General features: G+C 54.5%; 5 protein-coding genes and 1 non-coding gene across 6 annotated transcripts; 3 read left to right on the top strand and 3 right to left on the bottom strand.

Annotated features, from left to right (window-relative positions):
• Nucleotides 1-9: 9 nt before the first annotated feature.
• N657DRAFT_651471 (carbohydrate esterase family 1 protein) lies at nt 10-1488 on the bottom strand. The gene is made up of 3 exons (XM_062794170.1): nt 1149-1488; nt 734-1079; nt 10-607 (listed from the first exon to the last, which is right to left on the bottom strand). Exons 1-3 carry the CDS (start codon nt 1305-1307, stop codon nt 234-236), a joined length of 879 nt encoding a protein of 292 aa, XP_062642024.1. The 5' UTR covers nt 1308-1488; the 3' UTR covers nt 10-233.
• Nucleotides 1489-2374: 886 nt separating this feature from the next.
• Nucleotides 2375-4714, bottom strand: N657DRAFT_675656 (uncharacterized protein; the record flags this gene model as incomplete). Its single annotated transcript, XM_062795836.1, has 7 exons — nt 2375-2495; nt 2544-3056; nt 3142-3224; nt 3384-3815; nt 4411-4484; nt 4522-4541; nt 4650-4714. The coding sequence occupies 7 exons, from the start codon at nt 4712-4714 to the stop codon at nt 2375-2377; spliced, it is 1308 nt and encodes a 435-aa protein (XP_062642023.1).
• A 1014-nt stretch (nt 4715-5728) lies between these two features.
• Nucleotides 5729-8396, top strand: N657DRAFT_694532 (SDA1-domain-containing protein). The gene is made up of 3 exons (XM_062797291.1): nt 5729-5856; nt 5920-6675; nt 6724-8396. Exons 1-3 carry the CDS (start codon nt 5777-5779, stop codon nt 8114-8116), a joined length of 2229 nt encoding a protein of 742 aa, XP_062642022.1. The 5' UTR covers nt 5729-5776; the 3' UTR covers nt 8117-8396.
• A 5-nt stretch (nt 8397-8401) lies between these two features.
• N657DRAFT_t167 lies at nt 8402-8495 on the top strand. The gene has a single exon. It is a non-coding gene; the product is annotated as a tRNA-Ile (tRNA).
• A 2202-nt stretch (nt 8496-10697) lies between these two features.
• On the top strand, nt 10698-12189 carry N657DRAFT_651469 (uncharacterized protein). The gene is made up of 2 exons (XM_062794169.1): nt 10698-11714; nt 11772-12189. Exons 1-2 carry the CDS (start codon nt 10790-10792, stop codon nt 12143-12145), a joined length of 1299 nt encoding a protein of 432 aa, XP_062642021.1. The 5' UTR covers nt 10698-10789; the 3' UTR covers nt 12146-12189.
• A 3360-nt stretch (nt 12190-15549) lies between these two features.
• On the bottom strand, nt 15550-16351 carry N657DRAFT_404031 (uncharacterized protein). The gene has a single exon (XM_062787203.1). It carries the CDS (start codon nt 16236-16238, stop codon nt 15714-15716), a length of 525 nt encoding a protein of 174 aa, XP_062642020.1. The 5' UTR covers nt 16239-16351; the 3' UTR covers nt 15550-15713.
• Nucleotides 16352-17755: the final 1404 nt, after the last annotated feature.

Below are 17755 nucleotides of genomic sequence, written 5' to 3'. Positions count from 1 at the left end.
ATTAGATAAACTCTTCTGTATTTTGTGGTCTTCTAATTGGTCTTTGTTAGTGACACTGACACCGTGACACAGGACAGGAGTTGGGAACGCCAACACCGATCAGTTGATCCTGACTTGATTATCGGCCAGACTCCTTTGATTCTCTTGCGTTACTCTGGCCATCATGGTTTGCCGAATCTGCGTCACGAGCAGAGTTGCATTCATACAGACTCAACCGGCATGACTGGCACCCGTCAGTTGATCAGGCCGAAGAACTTCAGCAACTGCGCCTCGTTGACCGACGGCGTATGGCCGACACCCTGCCCAAAAAATCCCTGCAGCTTGGTGCCGTCTCCATACACCTGCTGCGTCCACCCCGCCGAGGGGACGCCCGTCACGTTCCGACTGAACTCGACGCCCAACACGTTAGACCACTGCTTGAGAGCCTCAAAGGCACACTGCGGTCGCACGAGGGTATCGGCCAGCCCGTGGGTGATCTGCATCCGCGGCCGGCGGCCAGTGTACCCTGGGAACGAGTTTCGGACGAGATTTCCCCACTCCTGCGCCGGCTTCTGCAAGCCCTGGGCACAGGTCTGGTTCGGACTGAACGGCGTAGCAGAGGGGGCACCTGATTCGGAAAGTGTCCAGTCAGCCAACAATTCTGGAGGGGTTGACAAACCTAATTCACAGTCGCCGCCATAGCAACACTCCCGGGCGACGATCCCGTTTCAACTTGAAAGTAGAAGGTACGCACCGAGAAAACAAGCATGCGGCACGCCCGAGTAGGCAGCACCGGCCTCGAACACGTCCGGATACGAACCGGCCAGGACATTGGTCATCATGCCGCCGGACGAGAAGCCCATGACGTAGACACGCGCGCGGTCGGCGGCGTACCGGTCGATGGTGTAGTTGACCATGCTGACGATGCCGAGCGCGTCGCCGCCCTGGCCGTGCGTCAGGCTGGCCGGGTTCTGCACGTCCCAGCAGTTGCTCTGGTTGGGCGTGCTCGGGTAGATGAGGATGAAGCCGTTGGAGTCGGCGTATGACGGCAGCCTGGTGCCGCTGAACCATTGTTGTCCGGTGCCGCCGCAGCCGTGGAGCTTGGGAGATGAGTCTTGTCAGCGAGGGCTGCGCTAAGGTAGGGTTCAAGATAGAGGAGGAAGACTTACCGCCACGATGATGGCTGGATTGGTGGCCACCCTGTCGGGGACATAGATGAACATCTGGATGTTCGTCGGATTGCGTCCAAAATTGCTGACTTGCTGCAGCGAGGCGCCGAGGCACGTCGCCGCCGTGGCAACGAACCCGAGGATGGTCTGAAGGAACATGATGGGTTGGGTGGCTTCAGAGGTAACAATAGGCAAGCAAGTTCACGACGAGTTTTATGTCTCATATGGTACTCCTTTGACAGTCCGGGCTGGAACCGTCCATGTTTTATAGCAAACCCATCGCTGCGGTAACAGCTGGATGGCAATGGCAGTCGGCAAGTTCAAACAGCCCAAGCGTGCCAGAATCCGGAGTTGTTGAGGAGAATTTCCCTTTTTGGTGCCCGTTGCTCCGCATGATGCGCGACGAGGCGGGTAAAACAGACGATGCTACACTGAATGCGTGTGTGCTGGGCAACCGACATAGAAGCCGAGGTATATTGCACAGAAGGTTATATGAATGCCGTCAGGGGCACGTGGGGAAACCTTGCAAGCCGGCAGCCAGACTCGGCAGCCAGCTTTGGTGTAAGTAAGGTTACCTCGATGCTTGCTGTTTCACGGCGGTCATGCAGGCAATAGCACCATCTTGTCGTGCATACTTTGTTAACATCCAAGGAGAAAGATTTTCGCATTTATTCAACGGCCAAGGTATTTCAGCCAATTTGAACAGATTCCCTCAGGATCAATTTCGAACAAGGGCTGCCAGTGTGGACTCATGACTTGGCGAGATGAGGAAGGGAACTTAACAAATTGGAGAAGTCAACGTAACTAAAAATTCCAGTTGACACTGAGAACTCGAAAGACTTTGGTTCAGGTTATTGGGCAGCTGGTTGTCAGTCCCCCAACATGAATGATCTTATTACCAGGACAAAGCCTTTCGCCATCACACGAAAGTTTTCTCAGCTCAATGGCCCCGGCCCTGAACGTGTGATTCAGTTGTTTCGGGTTGCGGATTGCGGTCTGAAAACACTGAGAGTAGTTAAGCACTTCAGTACTTGGGAAATCCGCCTGGTTAACTTATTGAAAGTAGATCAGTACCCCAGGAACCTTGAATTGTATCACGCCGCTGTCATCAGTCCAGTTGGTTTAGTTCCGGAAGCTTTCCACTCCGAATAGACGGCATCATTGGACCCAGGTTCAAAACATCACATTACGAACTACTTAACCAGAGCAAATAATAGACTACATATTCACAACTCCTTGGCTCGAGACTTGGCATGTCCCAGCCAGTATTCCCTTGAACTCTTCCTCCCTTCCATCTCAACCTTCACTCGGAGGTAGGCAAAGCCAACCCGCTCGAGTGGCACCAGACTGATACACAACGCGGTTTTCCAGGTTGTAGCTGCTTAACACCCAAACCTCACTCCCAGCCCCGTCCCAAGCTCATTCCCTTGCAAGAACCCCACACTCTGCTGACTATCACTGGAACCGTCCGCGACAGCCTCTAACCGGAACCCGACCTCCTCGGCGCGACACGCAAACGTGTACAGCGTCGACACCACGGCGCCGGCCTCGAAACGCGCCGCGCCGACCATTAACCCCGCCGCGGGCCCGTCAAGCGCGTAGATGTAGACCATGGCCGCGCCCGTGACTTTGGCAGAGGGGTTGGACAGGTCGAGGAAGAGGATGCACTCGGTTTGGGTGTCGCGGCGGGATTTCGTCGTGCCGCCGCCGCCGCCGCCGGGCCCGTTGCTGCCCCCATTGCTGTTGCCGCGGTGACTACCATCGCCATCTTCAAAGTAGTCAGAAGAGTCGTCAGAGTTGTCTACAAACTCGTCAAACTCGTCAGAGGGGCCGAACAGACCTGTGTGTACTGCGGCGGGAGGCCTAGTACTTGAGCTCGAGGAAGCGACAGAGCCGGAGCTAGCCTCGCTAGCCTCACTAGAGTAGGTGGATGACGCGGTGGTGGGGGACCACCGGTTACCCGAGCTTGATGATGTGACGGTGGACCAGGTACTAGAAGAGGTTGATGTGGTTGGACTGCTGCTGGACGTTGACGATGCGGTGGACCAAGTGCCGGAAGTGGTTGATGTTGTGAAACTACCGCCGGAGGTTGATGATGCGGTGGACCCTGACCAGGTGTCGGAAGTGGTTGATATTATGTCACTACTGCTGGAGACTGATGATGCACTAGACCCCGGCCAGGTGCTAGAAGTGGTGGATGTCGGGTTGCTGCTCGAGGTTGACGATGCGCTAGACCAGGTGCCGGCGGTGGTTGATGTTGTGAAGCTGCTGCCGGAGGTTGGTGATGCGGTAGACCCTGACCAGGTGCTGGAAATGGCTGATGTTGTGATTGTGGAGCCGCCGCTGGAGGTCGACGATGCGGTGGACCAGGTACTGGAAGTGGTTGATGCGATGGAGCCGGTGCCAGAGGTTGGTGATGCGGTCGACCCCAACCAGGTGGTGCTGGAAGCGGTTGATGCTGTAGACTGTGGGCTGATGGCGCTGGAAGTGGTTGATGCTGTAGACTGTGTGCTGATGGTGTTGGAAGCGGTTGATGCTGTAGACTGTGTGCTGAAGGTGGATGACACGAATGTGCCGCTGCTGGAGGTTGGTGAGGCGGTGGAGGTGTTGGAGGTGGCTGATCCGGCAGAGCGGGTGCTGGAGCTGGACGATCCGAGGGAGCGAGTACTCGAGACGGACGATCCGGCGGTGGTTGTTGTGGACGAAGAGGGCCCGGTGGCGTTATTGGGGAGGGCAAAGACTAGTTCGACGGTTGATTCCGTGAATGAAGAGTCCGAGCTGCCGGTGGTGTTGGAAGGGGTTAGGGTAAGTTGGATCGGGTAGGGTGGCTTAGTATTGGGTGGGTTGGAGCGTGGGGTTGGCCACGCAATGGGGCAGTCTATTGATGCCCGCTTTGGGAGGCCATGTTGGCGTCTGTCGGGGAAGGCGAGGGCGTGCGGATGGTTGGTGGGGCTGGTAGACGCGGGACTGGTGAGGAAGAGAAGAGTTACGGTTAGGAGGGTCGACAGCGCCATCTGGAGGTTGTCAGCAGAGGGTGACGCTGATGGGAGTAGGCCGCTTACCCCGGTTCCCCTTTGTCTTCCGAGCGAAAAGAAACTGAGATGTGGGTAAGGCATGACCAGCCGAAATCATAGACGAGCCGACGGGCTTTTTATGTGGTCGAGAGTTGTGCACAGGCCTGATTGAGCATCGGAGGCCGAACTGTTGGGCTCGAGGGTGTCAACAGTCATGGACGGAAGCTAGCTTGGTCCTCCTGACTTACGTTCAGTATGACATCGACAACTGATTTGAGGCGCGTCTTGCCGGTCGTGCTCAGATCGATACGAGGCGCACAGTCTATTTATTGGCTCTTCGTATGACCTAGAAGACATACCCGGAGACTGTTTCACCTGCCTGGGTCGAGCTCGCCCCGTCTGAGATTTATATGTTCCACCGATATGTGAGTCTCGCTCCGATAATCAAAGTAAAGCCATGTCTACTAAGTTGATGCCATGATCTCACTTGTCCATGCGGCCTGGGCATTCGGTGTACAGCCGGGCCGTAGGATTCCGCCTCAAACCATCCATGGAGGCAGAAGTCCGAGTGGGTACCTATGTTGATGTCTGAGCACGGAATCGATGATGCACTTGGAGTCGCGCTTGTCGCTTCGGGCACCTCTGGAGGCATTTAAGTCGGGATGGCGGAGACGGCCTTGCACAGCAGAGCTGAATCCTCAGCTGGTACGGCATATCCCCGTGAGGCACTCTATGTTGGTTGCCGTCGCAACAATATACGGCCTGGGAGGAAGAATCTGTGAGTATCTCTGAATTTCAACTCAGCTTCCTAAGCTATTCAACAGTACTATGATCAGAGATCCAGATAAAGTACAAATGACAAGCCTGAGAAGGCATCATTGAGTTAGATGGGCCATCCACACGGCAAGGCTCCACTCACTTTGGAGTCTTGCACCCGCCCATGCAATGATTTCATTGATGAAACGAGTTGCAACAGCGACGGCAGTGGCACCATCTAACGTGAACCGGACATGGGTAGATGGAAGGGATCTCGGGGGTTGTGCTCTTCCAACCGTGCTTTTGTCTAGATAGCCCGTGCCCCCGTAATGAAATACCGTATAGTTTCATCCGGTTCATAACCTCCACAGGGTGGCCTACACATCCTATCGCAGACAAAACAGCCCGGTAGCTCTGTGCGCGCCGCAGACGGAGCTCAGAAAACTGGAGCTGGAACGTTTGGCGGATCGGGCAAAGGAATTGTGTGCATCGGGCGAGTGCATACGGTAAAGTATCCAATTTCCTTCATATGGCGCCCAGCCCACTCGTGGGCCTGCTGAGGCTGGCCTTGCGCACACCAAGATATGAGATTTTGATAGGTCGGCCCATGACAGTGGTTGATCAACATCTGAGATGTTGATGCTCGTGGGAGAAGTGACGCGGGAATGCCAGCATCTCAGCTGGCGAAGCCTGAGCGATTCGCCCCGCCGCCCGCAAGAACAGTTGAGTCTGACCCGGCCCCACTTAAAAGTGGCCGATAAGATAGCAAGCATTGCAAGAAGTCAAAAAACTCCAACCAGACGGAGCTAACAGACAACAATCTGAGGACAACAACTACACCTCAGCGCTCGGTACGTAATGAAGAGAAAGGTCGCCGCTCTCGAAAAGGTTGAGGCCGACTTGGTCAACCTGCAGTACAAGATCAGGAGAGATCCTAGGTGTGTTTCTGCCCAATCCCTCCTCCCGTCGCAGGTGCGAATTCGTCGCTAACTGAAGCGTAGATCGTACGCCCAGGAATTCTACGACCAGTGGCTCGCATACGATGCGCAGCGCCAGATCTTTATTTCGTCGCCTGCGACTGTCTCGAGCGAAGATACCAAGAAGTTTCACGACCTCGTCGACCTAGTAGCCCACGTCGCCGACCTCTACCCCGACCTCACCGCTCCATTTCCCGGTCATTTGAAGGAGCTCCTGAACCAGCACCATGCGACCCTTGACAAGGAACTGCGGGAAAAAGCGGTGGGCAGCCTTGTACTGCTGCGGAGGAAGGATGTTATCGACTCGACCAGCCTATTGACCACCCTCTTCCCGATCCTAATCTCGACGCCAAGCAAGACGCTGCGATCCCTACTGTACACCAAAATTATCAGTGACTTGAGGGAATCAAACTCTAAGGCGACGAACCATCGCCTTAACCGCACCATCCAAACAGTGCTGCACAATCTCGTTACCTCGGACCGCACCTCAACAAAGGGCATGTGGGCTACTCGGATTACCCGCGAGCTGTGGCGCCGCCAGATATGGACCGACGCGAGGCCGTGCGATGTCATGAAGGAGGCATGTCTCAGTGATAATGAAAAAGTGGTCATCGGTGGCGTGCGCTTCTTTCTGGGCGGAGACAAGGAGCGGGAAGAGGCCGAAGACGAGTCGAGCGACGAGGACATTGATTTGAAGAAGGTCAAGCACCAGAGTACCATCAACAAGAAGACGAAAAAGCGCCAAAAGGCATACGAGAAGGCCATTGAAAAGATCAAGAGGTAGGCAGCCACAATCCACCGTCCGTGGCTGTTGCTGACCGGTATTAGGCAAGAACGCAAGAAGCACGCCGCCCATCCCCTGAACTTCTCAGCGCTGCACCTCATCCACGATCCCCAGGGGTTCGCCGAGAAGCTATTCCAAAAACACCTTCAAAATACCAAGAACAAGTTCACTCTCGACAATAAGCTCCTCATCCTGCAGCTAGTGACCCGTCTCGTCGGCTTGCACAAGCTCACCATCATCTCCCTCTACTCGTGGTTCGTGCGGTACCTCACGCCTAAGCAGCTCAACGTCACGTCATTCCTCGCCTCGTTGGCCCAGGCAACACACAACCTGGTACCGCCAGATGTCATTGAACCGCTGGTTGTCAAGATCGCCAACGAGTTCGTCTCGGAAGCATCAGCATCCGAAGTGGCAGCGGCAGGCATCAATGCCATCCGGGAGGTTGCCCTCCGACAGCCGCTCTGCATGACAGAGACCCTGCTTCAGGATCTCGTCATGTACCAAAGGAGCAAAGACAAGGGCGTGGTCATGGCGGCAAAGGGCCTGCAGTCTCTCTACCGTGAGGTCTACCCCGAGCTGCTGCAGAAGAAGTACCGCGGCAAGGAGGCTACCATGGGCCTGCGGTCAGGTGAGGTCAAGCAGCGGAGGTTTGGAGAGGAAGAAGAAGGTGGCATCGAAGGCATCGAGCTGCTTGAGAAGTACAAGGAGGAGCAGAAGAGACGGAAGCGGGAGGAACAGGGCTTAGAAGACGGGGATGCCGAGAAGAAAGAAGACGACTCCGAAGACGATGGCTTCAACTCGGATGAGTGGGAGGTTGCGTCGACCGACAGCGAGTCATCCGGCGGTTGGATCGACGTCAGCAGCGAGTCGGAAGACGACGAACCGGCCACGAAGCGTCGCAAAAAAGGAGACTCCTCCGAAGCCCCCAATCTCGTCGACACCGCCAAACAGGACGCCGCAGAAGCCGAGTACAACAGGATATCCAAGCTCGCGACGACCTCGATTCTCACGCCCGCCGATCTCGCGAAGCTCGAAGAGCTCCGGCGCGAGGCCAAGATCGACAAGGCGCTCGGGCGGACCTCGAAGCGCAAGAAGGAGCTCATCGAGAAGCACATCGAGGACGGGCTTACGGCCGAGGACATTGAGTTGCCGGCACAACTGGGCAAGAAGACCACCAAGGAGGAGCGGGTGGCGCTGGCGCGTGAGGGTAAGCCCGCTCGCGAGGAGCACAAGTCGACGCAGGCCATCCGCAAGGCCAAGAAGGAGGCCGAGGGCAAGAGCACCACCAACAAGGAGAAGGCACGCAAGAAGAACTTCTTGATGACGATCGGCAAGGCGAGGGCCAAGAATAAGCGGAGTTTGGTCGAAACGAGCAAGACGATGAGGCGCCATATTGCAAGGAGTAAGAGTGGTGGGCGGAGAAGAAATGGGTTGTAGATTTTGCATGTGTGGTCATGTCCAAGGTACCTGATACAGTATTCGTATTTTGCGGCTTACATTTTTGTACTGGATTGGTTCGCGTTGTGTTGTATTAGGCGGAGGCATTCTAGGTGACAAAGACTGTTGCAGTCATGAGCCAGTGGAGGATATGATCGGTTGAAAGGTCCAAAGCTCGATCACTCTGGGTTAGCTTTGCATATGGTGCTTGTCGAGCTGAATCCGGTCAAGGTGAAGGAATTGTTAAAGAGGCATGATACCGCTTACGCACCAATCACCGGAGATAGTCCTGTGGTCTAGCGGTTAAGATTTCGCTCTTATACCCCTCGCGAGGGTCATGGGTATGCGACGGTCGTGGGTTCAATCCCCACCAGGACTACTCATTTTTGTGATTGGCCTGTTGGCGCTCATTCATCACAATCTTCAATTGGGAGAAGCGTTTTATTCATTAGATGGTGTTTGGTCGCCGTTTGCACTGGGATGGCGAGAATGGGTACTTGGGGAATCATGACACTCAGTCTGTACTATTTGGGAAGCACCTGTACCCAATTGGATTGCCTTACCTCAGCCTCTTTGAGGAAAGGTGCTTTTGAACTTTCCGTACGTTGCCTTACGGCTACTCAGCTGGGTGCTGCGCCACACCGCCACACCAATACCTACACAGCCACTTTCCCCCCATTTTTCTCTCCTTCCCCGCGCTTCGATGAGGTGATTTATAAGACGACCAGCTCCGCTAGGATGGCTTGCTTCTGGCAAGAAGAGCCCAGCAGGTGAGAATTCGAACTGACATTTCAATCCATATCGGATTTGGTAACAAGGACATTGCAATTGCGCTGAGGGTTGGGATGTGAGCGGAATGTGGGCAAGGACGGCTTGTTCCGCACACTACATGGGCAAATGGAGCTTCCGGTGATATACGTGTATTCTGATGCAGCTCGGGGCGAGCAAGGCGCTGGCGCGGAGGTTGTGAAACCAATGGGGCGTTCAATCCCCAGGTTCCTCAGCTTCGTGAAACGCTCTTTAAGGTACGTATCAACATGATTCCTGTCACTACCAGACTCGTCAACCCGGCCGTGGCCGTAGTGCAACTGTTCCAAGTGGGCGTGACTTTGCTTCCTTTTACCCTTCTCGGTTTTGAAGTTGCCTTCGGTGTATTCGAGACATCACCTTACCAGATCTGAAGCCGAAAAGCTTGATACAATATATCCCTTAGGTGTACGAGTGAGCAAGATGTTCTCCCTGTGCCCCGTCGTGAACCCACTCCCAAGTGCCGGCTTGATCTCCGAGGCCAAGCCGAAGCGTGGAGTGGAGGAGCAGCGCCTATCTTGAAACAACCTCGCAAGCTTCTGGAACGCTTTTATTCTGGCGCCCCGTACGGAGCTCGCGCAAAAGCGATCGGCAAACTCCATCAAAGAGTATCCAAAAAGCTAGGGCTGCAGCAGACAAAATACAAAATCGTGAGCTTAAGATCGCTGTGGACAGGTATTAGGCGGGCTCACAACAAGCCGACCGAGGCGGGCAATGCCGACGTCCAAGTTATGGTGGCTGACTCGGCAGTTCATCAATCGCGCGATCTTTACGGATTAAACAGTCATGAGATCTCTTTCCCAGCGCTTGTCTGCTTCTTTATGATTTGCGAGTACGTAGCTCAATACTGTACTTCACTTGAGGTTCCGGCCCCTGCGTGAGGCTCCGTCCGATGTCTGCTTTTTCCCGCAACCGGGGATTCCACGAGGATGGTTGTCGTTCATCTGGTGTTGGCAAGAAGGTGGCTGATATGGTAACCGTGATCGACTCCATGTTGGCTGTTGGGGCGACTGGTTCGGGGTTGAGTCCCTTTGTATAATCCCCAATCCCGTCCCTTAACCGCCCACTGAGGCTGTGCAAGGAAGCAGAGCCAACAGGAGTTCCCAATCTCCCTGGCGTGAGCACTGCCCGGCCGTCACTTCCGGGCACTGGCCATCCCAGACGTGCAAATTTCTACAGCAATCGATCGTTAGATCGACGTAGCGTAGCGACAGTTTCCAGCGAAAGCCTGCCCGCTTCCACGTCCCCGGTTGTTCTGTTAGCGAGCGAACGCCGCATCATCATCCTCAGGCAGCCAAAAACCAGTCAAAGGCAACAGCTTTCTGTTGAGCGAAAGGTACTTTTGCGTACGCAGCAGTTAGCGGCCAGAGAAAGTACCTCGTCGGAGGCTCGGAGCTGTCCACCCCGTTGCGCCGTTGTGGCCGGTGAACAGGCTGTTCCTTCAACGGGCCGCTGATTCGTCTGACGCTCTGGCATTTTTGTGGGTACTGCTCGACCGAATTGGCTGTTCGGTGCTCTTCGCATCGGCTTACGCGTCCTCTCTCCCAAAGCGTGCAACATCCCTGTCACGGCCAGTGCCTGCTGCAACCAAGCCCACTTCGGGCCACCTCTTGCCAAGTCCCTTCGTCCCTCAAGTCCATCGTTTGGACATTCAAATCCGCCGCTCCCGGGTACTCCGCTCCCGCTTTCTCTTCCTTTCACACCTCTGCACCCAAACACGACTTCCAAACAACAACCATCTCGATTCGAGGTCAAAACACATCCGACGTCATTTGCTGGGACGTATAGCGAAAGGGGGAAATCATTGGAAAAGGGTCCAGCGACCGAGTTTTTTGCAACACCGGCCACTTGACACAACCGCAAGCAATGGCGGGATCGCAACCCAACGGGTTCGACCCTCTTGCCGACCTCGTCGACTTCTCAGAGTACGACGACAGCAACAACAACAACAACAACAGCAACCTCACATACCAGCATCCTAGTCTTTCGCCTTCGTCAACGACCAAGCTGTCGCCATCTCTTTCGCTCAAGACAGAAACGTCGGTCGAGTCAACCTTGTTCCCGACCAACCAAGGCTTCACAGCGCCCAGCCATCAGTACGACCTTTACAAACAGCAAACAGGCCTCGTCCCGGGCGCATTGACCACCACCCTGTCGATGAACCCACCGCATAGCTTCCTTCCAGAGTACCTTGATTTCCAACAACAGAACAGTATGCTCTTGTCGATTGGGGAAGACGAGGCGTTTGACTTTAACACGCCGCTGCAAGTGGACGCTCCCTCACTGGATATGGATTTCCAGACGACGTCGGCCGACAATATCTACCTGAACTCGACCATCAATCCCACGGCCATTGGCGGTCAAGAGCCTGATGTGATTCCCATGCCCGAGCTAACGGGTACCCCCGGCCGCGTGTGGCCCGGAATCCACCAACAGCAGGCGTTGGCCAGGGCGCAACAACAACAGAGACAGCAACAGCTGCAAGCACAGCGCGCACACGCACAGCAGCACGCCAACAAGACGCAAAAGGCCCGGTCGCCGCAGACGAGCGACTCCATCGCAGAGCAGAGCGTCCAGCAGATCCTCAACTCGATGCGGGCTGAGCCTGTCCAGTACACGCCCATCAAGAGCCTGCCTCCCGTTGCCTTCCCGAAGCAGAAGAAGCCCGAGGAGGAGATGGACGAGGACGAGAAGTTCTTGGCCAGCGAGGAGGGCAAGAAGCTCGACAGCAAGGAGCGGCGACAGCTTCGCAATAAGGTGTCGGCGCGGGCATTCCGCAGCAGGAGAAAAGGTAAGCCCGTCCCCGCATACATCACCATTGCGAAATCTGCTAACGCCATTACTGCAGACTACATCCAGTGGCTCGAAGGCGAGCTAACAGACAAGATCAACGACGCCGGCCTCCTCCGCGCTCAAAACCGCGCCCTGATCGAGGAGAACTCGCGTCTGACCTCGCTCACCAAGATGCTGCTCTCGGCGCCCGAGTTCGCAAACTACCTCGCCGAGCTGAGCTCCAACCCGCAGAAGCTTGCCCAGTTCCAGCAGCCGACCCCGACGCAGCAGCCCCAGGTTCCGTCGCATGCTGCCCCCGCGAACCTGAACCACATGTCGCTGCAACAGCGCTCGCAGCACTTCCAGCAGCAGTTCAACCAGCAGGCGAAACAGGCTAGAAAGGACGTGATTGTGCCTCAGGGGCACCAGCAGACCTTGTATGTGGCCTGAACTAAAAATAAAAACAAGAACAAGAAAAAGAAAAGAAAAAAAAAGAAAAGAAACTTGGTGCTGGGTAGGCATTGGATATCTGCCAGCAGCTTGATTTGTCAAGCAAAGGCAGTCTGTTAGTACCCTGCTGCGGAGTTGAACAATGGTTGCTGGTGTCTGGGTCTGGGGCTGCGCGCGTGCATAGCGAATTTGAGTCTCTTTCTTTGTGTATAGCTTCTGTCGTTACTCGTGTTTATTCCCCCTCTCCTTGAGCGGAAGATGGACCTCCGCGTCGATGAACGGGCTGGGAGATCTCGCTGGATTGGTACTGATTGCGTGGCACACTGTCTCCTAGTATTGTCTCGTTTGTCGTTGGTCAAATGGTCGATGGGGTATTGGCGAGTTTTGATCTGTGGGTGAGTGCCTGGAAGAAGTCTGGCATGTCTGCTAAGATAGGTAGCTCGTAGACTGAATTAGCCACCACTCTCTCTCAGCTCTTCTGTACTGTCCACCTTGTCGCTGTGTTTGGGTCAAACCCGGTTGGAACTACCTTAATGGTGTCGATGACGGTGTGGCAGCTCTCTTGTTAGCTACCAGGTAGCAAATCTATTTACACGCGCCTAATCCAAAAAAGATTCCTGGAAACAATGTCTTGAAAGCTGTTAGTCAAACAGTTCCCCATGAAGGCCATCTCGCTCTCGGTCACCCGCCGTCACATTTCCAACCTCAGTTATCGCTTGATCGCTTTCAGTTCGACACATTTGTTCTCCCCGCTTCTGGGACGTCGAACACTGCGCCCCGCCAGCTAGTGGAACCTACCTAAACAAGAATCATGATGCCAGAAGGACCTGTAATTACCATCCTGGGCGGCTTCAAAGTGCCCGTAGCCGTCCTCGACTGCTTCCTCCAAGCAGACAGCACCGACAAAACATACGGCTAGCCGTCCAGCTACAACACGCTCGATGAGCCGTCCAGGCTGCTGCGAACCAAACTGGGCGACTCCAAAACGCGCCTGTTCATACCGCACCGGCTGGGATACCAATCATCCGCCTTCGCATACGTTGCATACGACTAGAATTTTGTGTTTGCGCAACGCAAGATACTTCCGGAGGAGCTGCCCCCGAGCCCACCGCCAGGCTTCGCCGAGTTGTGCAACGAGATTACAAGGTATGCCGCCACTGAGCAGGAGCGAGAGCAGTTCCGGTTCCAACAAGACGACTTGACTGCTATGTACGTCGTCAATACCGAAGACCAATCGTACTGGTTTCGGGAGCCATAGTTTGTTCGCAACGTAAGTCACCATTGATTCCTGGCCCAAAGTGCACTCCTGCCATATCCATACTAATCCCATACAGCCACTGCTGCACGTAGTCTGATGTGCGATGCGACCACTCTGAAGCGACTTTTGAGACGGGGTTCGAGAAAGTGATTCATCGGAGGGATGTTCATTGGTCCAAGGAATTATCAACCGATCTGCCGAGCGACCTCTAGACCCGGAGTTTGATTTGTACAGCTGTTCACTCGACGCCGGACTAGACCCTGCCGGAGTCAATGATGCATATCGTGTCAGATATCCAATTACTATCCAGGTCTACCCAGGTACCTACGTAGTAATGTCGACACGTCAATGTGACTAAAGCAATGTCCGGAGCCTCGACTCGGTTGCCGTCTGGCAAGACAATGGCGGCCAGTGTAGAGGCCAGTGACCGAGGTTGTGAGTGAGGTTGTTTCTTAGGGGGTGATGTTGCCTGTGTTGTCCGCTGTGGGAGGCGGCTTAGTTGGGGTTCAGGAGGTGGTCGTCCGTCTGCGGTGGATAGTGGAATGGCGGACTGGGTGACAGCTCTCGTCGTGATGGGTGTTTCTCGGGCGTTGATCGTCCTAGTCTGAGTCCCAGGCAGTAGCGGAAGGCCTGCGTTTCTGCATATCTGTGTGGGGGTAGCGGTGGGGGTGGCGGGGGCTTGTTGCTTCAGGGGGGGGTAATTCGTAAGTGTGGTTCGCCTTGTATTGTTCCAATTCTAGTTTGAGTTGGGGGATCAGATGGGTACTGACTTGAGGAGACCGCCTTGACGCCGCCGCTGCTGACTGACAGGAACTAAGCCTACCATGGGAATGGAGACCTGAGTCGGGAATGGTTTTGGCTTTGGCTAGCTCGGTGTGAGGAACTGTGTTGGTTGCGCAAGATGCATTCCTTGCTTGGTGGATTGGGAATATTGAGGATCGGCTTTGTCGATACCTCCAGTTGCTGCGCTGCTGATCATCTACATCGTCCTGATACCGAGGCCTGACCGCCCTCGCCTCCTCCCCACCATCGCTGACGCCGAGGAGGCGAATGTTTCGATTTCTTCCCAGATTGTCATATCCCAGCCGTAGCTTCAGGGATCTGGGCCTTTGTCTTCGGCTTCACGATGATCGCAGGATTAGCCGCTACGTTCGAGGGAAATGATCATGGTTTAGGGATTTGAGCCACTACCTGGCATCTGGACGAGGTAGGAATTGTCGTGATTAGTCGTCCATCACTTGACGAACTCAACATCATTCACAAAACTTCTTGCTGGCTGGAAGCGCAGCGGCAAGGAAGTTAAGCAGACAATGAACGCCGGGCACCAGACGCCAGACATCGAGCTGCGGTTGTGTTCCTTCTCTCGAGCCACCGCCACAACTCAGTGCAGGCATCCCTCACATGCCTCCGACAGGCACATTGGGATATCTCCATGAGCTGCTAAGCAACCTCCCGGGTGTGCTTTCCGACATCAAGTTTCCTGGTCGACCAGATTGACGAATCCAGAGCCATAATCCCAACCTCGCCCAATGCAAGCGACAGTCCACCATACTTAAACCACCCTCTCACGATGACGTCGGCCGGGTGCTGGTACGGGCTCACCAAACACTGCTCCGCCTAGCAAACCACCATTAAATCTCACCAGCCGTCCTCCACCGACAATTTCCGGCGGCAGCATACGTCGCCGAGCCCGAGTTTCGCTTACAGCTCCTAACCCGACAAGCCCTGATCGCGCAGGTCGAGTCATCTGACTGGGCTCGGGTCGAACGACAGTCTATGTGGTGACTGTAATGAGAGGCGAATGGGGTTGGCGGAGGACGGCAGGGAATGGTTTCAATGCTACGGCGTTGAGGAGGGGGATGGCGAGATTCATCTGGGGCGGTTGCTGTGGATTTGGCGAGAGTTCGTTTTTGGAGTTGACAGTGATAGGAAAGGGTCTTGAACTTCAAATTGAAGTAGATGGGTTTGAATAAGCGTTTCATATGAGGGATGTCTCACTGTTGAAGACTTGGCACATGTTGTGAATTGAAGACACCTGGTACCTTGCCCAGAGGTCGGACACCTCCATGTAAGAAGGGCAGGCAAGCCAGTCAGTTCGAACTATTTGGAGGTAGTTATCCGTCCTGGAAACTTGAAGCGTATCGGAAACTTGAAAGTGACACATCAAACGTGTTACGCAGCCAATTGCCAACCAATTTGGGAAAATACCTCAGTATACCCAACATTATGACAACCTTCCTTTTCCAAAACTGAGAACATGATATCTTCTCCCAAATTACCGACATGAATCATTTTCTCTAGTTTCTCCGATCACGAAGAAGAAATGGACGGCCTTTTTCCAACATTCCTGCCGTATTCGTTACCAAACCCGACTGCCTTGACAGCGCCCCCATGCCCAGATCCCGAAATCAGGTACCGTACGGTACGGACGTCGCTAACTGGCCCAACTGTCGACATGCCTTGAGCTCTGTTGCACCCAATTCGGCATGCCCGCAGCCCGATGCAAGGGTTCTTCTCCCTCTCCACAATGGCACGCTGATCGATAATCCACCGCGGCGGAAGCGAGAAGTCGAGATTAAGGCGACGCCGTGGGGTGACAATGATGGCGACACTAATTGGCTGCTGCTTTGCCCTTGGCGTCGGCTCTCCGCCCAGTATTTGACAACTGAGCCTCCAATTCGACAATAGCATTCGCAGCCTTTGCTTTGTAGAACGGAACGCGAGCTCGAGCATGGGGATGGAAGGTATGCTCGGACACGCGACCATGGAGGGTGGCATCATCACACGTGTTTTGATCGAGAAAGCGATCGAGGTTGTAAGTGTAAGCTTTGGCATCTGACCGACCGAATGTTGCTATGGAGCTTGATGAATTGACGTTCTCTGTGGATGGAGTCCTTGAAGGGGAAAAATTGACGTGATCAGCAAGACTTATCAAAAAAGGTGGTTATGGAGGTGTGTATCTAAGATGTGTGAAGCGGGATGGTCGCCTTGATACGGCGCCTTAGGGAACCTTACAGATTGCCGGCTTCTGGCGAAGGAAGATGACATTGAGGGTTAGCGTTCATTCTGAGCAACAGAAGGGCATAAGATGCAATAAGGTATGCTCGCGTCGTTGCGTCGTGAGACAAAGGAGCTGAACAAAAAGTGATGAAGAAGTAGTAACAACCCAGGGAGAGCTCCAACAATGCTTTATGAATAAGCCCGAGTTTATATAGGAATCTGAGCACCAAGTTTTCAGGGACCAGACATGAGGAACATACATGGTTTTGACCCGTATGTCATGGTCGCTACCAACATGCCTGTTGGGGCGTAGGGAATGAAGTTGGGACGTAATGAAAGTTGGGGCGTAAGGGAAGGAGGGCCAATCCCAAATGTGCGAATGGCCCGCAGCCTCAGCATTTGAGGCGGACACTTCAAGATTTCAAAGTGGGGGTGAGAGTTGAGAGGGAGGTAGGGAAGGACTGAACCAACCCTGGTTGCGAGGCTGTCGCCTTGCCAAGATCATCCAAGGCAGTGGTCTCGGTCCGCGAACCAGTGTGGCTTTATATGAGCTCAAGTGGCGCCCGCCCGACTTTCCCATTCACTATCCTCGACAGACCCATCACACGCTCAAGCCATGTATTCCAAAACATACCTTAGGTATCGTCGACGTCCACGCCTAGGTCGAACTATTGTCGCATTGGCGCCCTACATCCCTGCTCACAAACTAAGTGCTTTCTCGATGCCGTGCCCCAGTTTCTCTTTCGGACATCAGTTATCCGCTGAGATATAAGCTTGCTTCGCAGGTTCTATGCTCTCAAGAGAAGAGAAACGCGGAGTGAAATCAGTGGGAGGCTGCGCTGTCAAGCGAAACGTTTGTTGGCCTCTTCTGCAAATCGCTGAAACGAGGACGCTAACACGGACCTACCTTGGGCAGGCTAACCTAGCTGGTATTGCCAGCCCCGATTTCAATAGAGACACCTAGGACGACTGCCATCGGTGAGGCTGTTTAATCATCTCCTGCCCGCCGAAGGAACTCCCTCAGGCTGGACCCTCCGGCAGCGGCTCCCGAGGATCGGAAGAGCAAGAGCAAGAGTAAAAACCCCAACCCCAGCTTCAACAGGAACGGCTCTCGATCTCGCTATGTGTCACCGCCCAAGCGGTTCAACCTGAAAGCAAACAAAGCACATCACCAGACGTTCCTTCAGAAGGGGCGGCTGTGGGATCCGGAAGTTGAAGATTTGATATGTATTATTATTCCTACACCGCTGTGCCCTCGGGCTTGCCGGACCTTCAACAACTTGCTATACAGGAAAACCGCGCCCTCGTGGGCCGGGTGAAAAACCCATATCGACAATCAAGGAAACGATCAG

This window comes from Parathielavia appendiculata, assembly GCF_033297405.1.
Source record: "Parathielavia appendiculata strain CBS 731.68 unplaced genomic scaffold N657scaffold_53, whole genome shotgun sequence".
Lineage (NCBI taxonomy): Eukaryota > Fungi > Ascomycota > Sordariomycetes > Sordariales > Chaetomiaceae > Parathielavia > Parathielavia appendiculata.
This window is presented reverse-complemented; position numbering and strand designations above follow the sequence as displayed.